General features: G+C 43.4%; 1 protein-coding gene across 1 annotated transcript in view; it reads right to left on the bottom strand.

Annotated features, from left to right (window-relative positions):
* Positions 1-1,331: 1,331 nt before the first annotated feature.
* The window catches only part of DLG5 (discs large MAGUK scaffold protein 5), a 200,292-nt gene continuing 195,623 nt past the window's right edge, over positions 1,332-6,000 (bottom strand). The window contains exon 32 of the mRNA XM_036829441.1: positions 1,332-1,718. Within this exon, the coding sequence (XP_036685336.1) occupies positions 1,564-1,718 (155 nt within the window). The 3' untranslated portion in view covers positions 1,332-1,563. The remainder of the gene's footprint in view (positions 1,719-6,000) is intronic.

The following is a 6,000-nucleotide window of genomic DNA, read 5'->3' as shown; positions in this document are numbered from 1 at the left end:
GCCTTGTGAAACAGACGTCGCTATCATCACCGTCTTACACATGAGGAGGTTGACGCCTGCCAGAAAGCCGCCCAGCTTGGCTCGTAGGTGGTGGAGCCAGGATTTGAACCCAGGCAGTGCGATTCCAGAGCCTCACGCTGAACTGTCAGTGTAGGTCTCACCCTATAAAAGACTTTTTCCTGAGCCTGTGTGCATCTAACACACATATGGAAATTCAAGGAACATCTCATTTAAAACCTGTATGATTAGCTTTAGCCCCGAAGGTGCAAAGTCCCTCTTCATTAGTTTACTAATCCCCTGCCCACGCCCAAATGAATGCTTTGGCCACATTTTTGTCCACAGGGGTGACATAAAGCAAACAAGACAAATCCTTGTCTATCTGAGAATACAGGAGTCCCAGGCTACCCTCTGGGTCCTGAACTTCATTGTCTCATTTTGTGGTCAGTTCAGAGGACCCCTAGGCTGGACATCACCTCATACCTGGAACATATTACCTAGTGTAGGGGGCACTGGGGCTTGAAGATAGGGCTCTGTCCTTTAGCAGCCTGTGTCCTGGGGTAACCTGTCAAATAAGCTCTAGAGCCCTGCCCCGCCCTCAGTACAGCAGAGATGACACTGCTGATAACAGTGATCTGATAACAGATAAGTCTATCACTGATTGATCACCTGCTAAGTGCCAGGCACTGCCTGCCTTATCTAATTTGGTCCACACAGCCACCCTGGAAGGGAGGTACTATAACAAGCTGCATTTTACAGATGGGGAAGCTGAGGCCCAGAAGGATAAATGATTTGTGCAGAGTCAGATAACTAGTAAGTGGCATGCCCATGTTCATTCTATACAAGGCCTTGCTCTTGAACCACTGGCAGGTCTGTGGGCGCCCTGCAGAGCTCTGCAGAAGATAAGGGCCCAGCAGGTGAATGGAAACACATCCCACCTCCCAGCACCTGGTCTTACTGGGCAGCCTGGGCTCCTGCCTAATCCCGTCCTCTTGGTCTTAGGCTGACTCATTCAGAGGTATAGAAGAATCCATCTCTTCCTGCCTTTTTTTCAAATTTACTTTTTATTTTTGGTTGTGTTGGGTCTTCGTAGCTGCGCACGGGCTTTCTCTAGTTGCGGCGAGCGGGGGCTACTCTTCGTTGCGGTGCGCGGGCTTTTCATTGCAGTGGCCTCTCTTGTTGCGGAGCACGGGCTCTAGGTGCGCGGGCTTCAGTAGTTGTGGCTCGTGCGCTCAGTAGTTGTAGCTCGCAGGCTCAGTAGTTGTGGCTCACGAGCTCAATAGTTGTGGCTCACAGCTCTAGAGCCCAGGCTTAGTAGTTGTGGCACACAGGCTTAGTTGCTCTGCAGCATGTGGGATCTTCCCGGACCAGGGATTGAACCCTGCATTGCCAGGCAGATTCTTAACCACTGTGCCACCAGGGAAGTCCCTCTTCCAGCTTTAAGAGACCACTTCTGCCTGATGGCACCCATCTCCAGAAACGACACGTACTCCTTGATTCGGCAGCCAGCTTAGTGCAGCTCTCAACACAGGATAGGTATCTGATGAACGTTGATACAGGAACCCATTAACGTTCCACTCCTCTGGAGGTGGAATCCTGCCTCTGGTGGTGCGTGGCAGCCTCATCAGACGCTGCTTCTTCAGGCGCCAGGGCAGACTGTTTCCGCGTTTCCCCAGCTGGCCCTTGCAAGTCTGTGCAACCACCTGAAACCAAGCCAAGTCCTGAAATACATCAGACAGATCAATTGTGGAGCTGCCACCGGTAGGAGCTCATTAAGGATTTGCTTCCTCTGGGACCCAGAGAGCCCTTAGTCCCCAGCCCTCAGCCCATTCTCAACCTCCTTTAACCATCCTCACCCCAAACATCCTTCTAAGTGCACATATGTAGTGCCAGGCCCCGTTCTAAATGCTTGACATGTATTAACTCATTCATCCTCACAATCACCATTAGGCTAGGTTTGCTAGGAAAAGCCCTGGTTTATGTTATTGTATTCTATTATCACATAGTATCACATCATATCCCATCATATTATTCAATTTCATGGTGAAAAATACAAAAGAGATAAAAGGATATGTCAGCCCATATCCAGGATGGGCTACCCTGCAACAGCTTTTAAATGGGGACCAGAATGGGCCCCTGCTTTCTCCCTGCAGCCCAGCCAGCTCCGCACTGAGTCCTGGCTGTGACCCAGACCAGAGCCAGAGACTTGTAGCCCTTGGGACAGGATGGTGGAGCCTGGGCTAAGCTGATGTTTCCCAAACTTGGATCTTCCCAGGACTTCTGTCTCAATTTTTGCTCTATTCAACTAGTACCTCTACTTTTTAACTCTTTACTTAAGAATTAATACTTAAATTGGTTCACTTTAATTTGAAGAATTTTTAAAGGAAACAGCATCACTGTCCCACAGGAGATGGTATGGAGTAGCTGCTAAGAACAAGGGTTCTGGATTGAATTCAAGCTCAGCCCTTTCCTCCCTGTGACTGTCTGGGTATTTACTAAAATTCTCTGAACTGCAGTTTCTGTAACTGAAAAATGGGGGCCAAGAACCTCTCTCATAGGGTTGTTGGTGAGGATCAATTCACAACAATGCTTGTAACTTGGTGTTAGCTGCTACTTAGGAGATAACTGCAAAAACAAACACAAAGAAAAGCAAACAGTTTATTAAATATTAACCAGACACTGCCTGCCTGAAGCCCAGTTTGCTCTTTGTCAGAGACAGAGATGAACAAAGGTTCGAGCAGTTTTGAAAACTTATAAACACCAAACGAGACTTTCTTCTTACTGTGTTCAGAAGTATTGAGGAGAGTGGAAAGGGGAATAACTATCTCGCACTGTGAGACGCTATTATCATAGCCATGCCTGTGTCCCATCTAGAACTGTCTTGTGTACTATCTGCGTCACTCAGTCCACACTCTGGGAAAGGCTGGGTCAAGCAGTGATTTCCTAGGGGTGGGGAGGGGTGGGGAGGGAGGCACCCGTCTCTAGCAGAGAGATCTGCTTATCCTTCCAGCTCCTCTTCCTCCCCCACCCCTGCTGGGCTGTGCCGGTCTTCCCCAGGTGAGAATTACTATGTCTCACGAGAGTTGTCATTTGTGGGGGAGTGTCACTCGTGGGAACGGTCTAGAGGCAAGAAAAAGGGGCCAAGACCAGACCAGCGTATGAAGGGGCACCTTAGCCAATTTAGGCAATTGGTATTAAGGTGGAGCCTTAGGGGTCGTTTGCACCCACTGCAGCCCTTTCTTACTGAGTTCACCAACCGAGTGAAAAGTTCAGGCAGATGATGATAAAACCAAGACAAAACACAATTAGCTTTCATTGGACAAGGTAGTAGATGACAATAAGGAACTAGTGTTAATATAGCTGGGTAGGATGATTTCACAGCTATGCTTTTTTTAAAAGTCCATATCTATTAGAGAAATACAGTAATGTCTGTCATTTTTTCCCTTTTTGTCAATTTTTAATTTATTTATTTGAGGCTATGTTATTAAGTGCAAATAAATTTGAACTGCTTCAGTTTTCTGGTTCATTTGCCTTCTACGTAGAGTTTAAATAACCATTTAAAAAGAAATAACCCTGGGGAATTCCCTGGTGGTCCAGTGGTTAGGACTCCGCCCTTTCACTGCCGAGGGCCCAGGTTCCATTCCTGGTCAGGGAACTAAGATCCCACAAGCTGCATGGCATGGCCAATAAATAAATAAATAAACAACAACAACAAAATAAAATTTTTAAAAAAGAAAGAAATAACACTGATCTTTACAAATTTTTCCAGATATTAGGAAAAAAAGAAACACAATCCAACTCATATTAAGAGGCCTATAAAATATTGATAACAAAACTGACCAAAAAACAGTATGAGAAAAGAAAACTACAGGCCAAATCTTGTTCTTGAGATTTAATATTATATTAATGCAAAATTCATTAATAAAATATTAGCAAGTTAATTTCAACAGTGTATAAAAAGGATAATATACCATGACCACATTGAGTTTATTCCAAGAATACGAAGATGATTTAATATTGTGCCATATACTACATTAAGAAAACAAAGGATAAAAATCATGTTATCATCTCAATAGATTCATAAAAAGCATTTGAGAAAATTCAACATCGATTCACACATTAAAAAAAAAGAAAACTCAACCAAAAAGAAATAGAAGGAAACTCCCTTATCTGATAAAGGCAACCTACATAACAATGTACAGTAAACTTCAATTGCTCTGGACACCCAGCAGAAAGCAAACGGCACCCTCAGATGGGGTGGCTTAAAGAGTTGTTTTTTTTGTTGTTTTGGCCACACCTCGAGGCATGCAGGATCTCAGTTCCCCGACCAGGGACTGAACCCGTGTCCCCTGCAGTGGAAGCACAGAATCTTAAACACTGGACCGCCAGGGAAGTCCTGAAGAGAGTTTTATACAGTAACTGTTTACATAGGTGGCAAAGAATTTAAAGAAACTAACAATGGATAATGTATCATCCTGGGCTAGTAAATGGGTGAAAGGACCTGAGGAGGGAAGAGAAGAGAACAATTACTATAAAATGGAAAAAGTGGCTGTAGGGAGAAGGCTACATGACATTAGCTGTGGCCTTTGGTAGAAGGACACACCTAATCTACATGACTTGGAAGTGAGGTGGTATGGGGTATAAATACCACAATTCAGTTCTCCTCCCTCCCTACCGTATCTCACATCAGTGTCCTTAGATTGGCCACAACCAATCTAAAGCGAAAGGGCAATGGAGCCCCTTGATTCTCTGTAAGTTGCCTCCCAGGGCACAATGCAGAGGGAAAAGTGTGGAGAATGAATCTGGGGAAGTAAATAAAAAGTATACAATATAATGTAATTTACTAGTAAAATATGGAAAGTTGGCCTTTTGAGATTTGGAACAAGATAAATATGTCCATTTCTATTCAACACTGTACAGGAAGTAGCCAGTGCAATAAGGCAAGAAGAAGAAATAAAAGGCATAATGATTAAAAGAGAAGAAATAAAAAAACCAGGAACAGATTATTTGATTGTATACAGAGAAAATCCAAAATAATGTGCAAATAAATGGTCAGAATTAATAATGAGTTTTTAGCAAAGTTGCTCAATAAAAGATCAATATACAAGAATCAATTGCATTTGTATATACTAGCAACAAAGAGGGGAAAAATCAAATATCTAGGAATTAATCTAACAAACTAAAAGACCTTGCAGAACATGATGAAACACTATGAAGATAAATATAAGAAGATGCAAATAAACAAAGCTGTATACCAGGTTCATGAATTGGGAGACCTATATTTTAAAGATAATTCTTCCCAAACTGATCCGTGGATTTAATGTAATCTTGATCAAATCTTAATAGGGAAACTTATAGGACCTGTTTTCTAAACCTGTCTGGAGAAGTAGATCTGCCCACCACAAGGGTAGACTGTGTTAGCCATGACTGTATCTTAGAGACCTCCAACTATAGGGAGAGTAATTGACCAAAGGCCCCAGCTACTGTTTGGAGATTCATCACCAAGTTTGTGCTGAGGCCACACCACTCATGGGCTGCTCCCAGCCAATCAGTGAATGCATTCAGGGATACCAAAGCAGACCTATTCTTGGGAGACACAGGACCCTTCTGATGCACAGCTTTGGCTCTAGGAATCCCCAATAATCTGGTCAAGACTTTCTTTGACTGCACAGTAGCCTAGAAAGATTCCTCCCAATCTTCTCTTCGCTTTACTTGGAAACAGACTTGTGTTACAGCCTGACAGTTCTCCCAGCCTTAGCAAGCTCCCTCCCTATTTTCTCTCATATAAACATTTCCCTTAATAAAAGTTATTTATTAATTTTTAATACCATCTTGGTGTCTGCTTCTTGGAGAACCTAAATTAACACAATAGCCAAGATGTTCAAGAAGAAGCTGGGGGAACACACTCTACATAACATCAAGATTTGTTATAAAAGCACAGTAATTAAAACAGTGTTTTGACACAGGTTTGGACAAATAGATCCAAAGAATAGAACAGAGAAT

This window comes from Balaenoptera musculus, chromosome 16 (genome assembly GCF_009873245.2).
Source record: "Balaenoptera musculus isolate JJ_BM4_2016_0621 chromosome 16, mBalMus1.pri.v3, whole genome shotgun sequence".
Lineage (NCBI taxonomy): Eukaryota > Metazoa > Chordata > Mammalia > Artiodactyla > Balaenopteridae > Balaenoptera > Balaenoptera musculus.
This window is presented reverse-complemented; position numbering and strand designations above follow the sequence as displayed.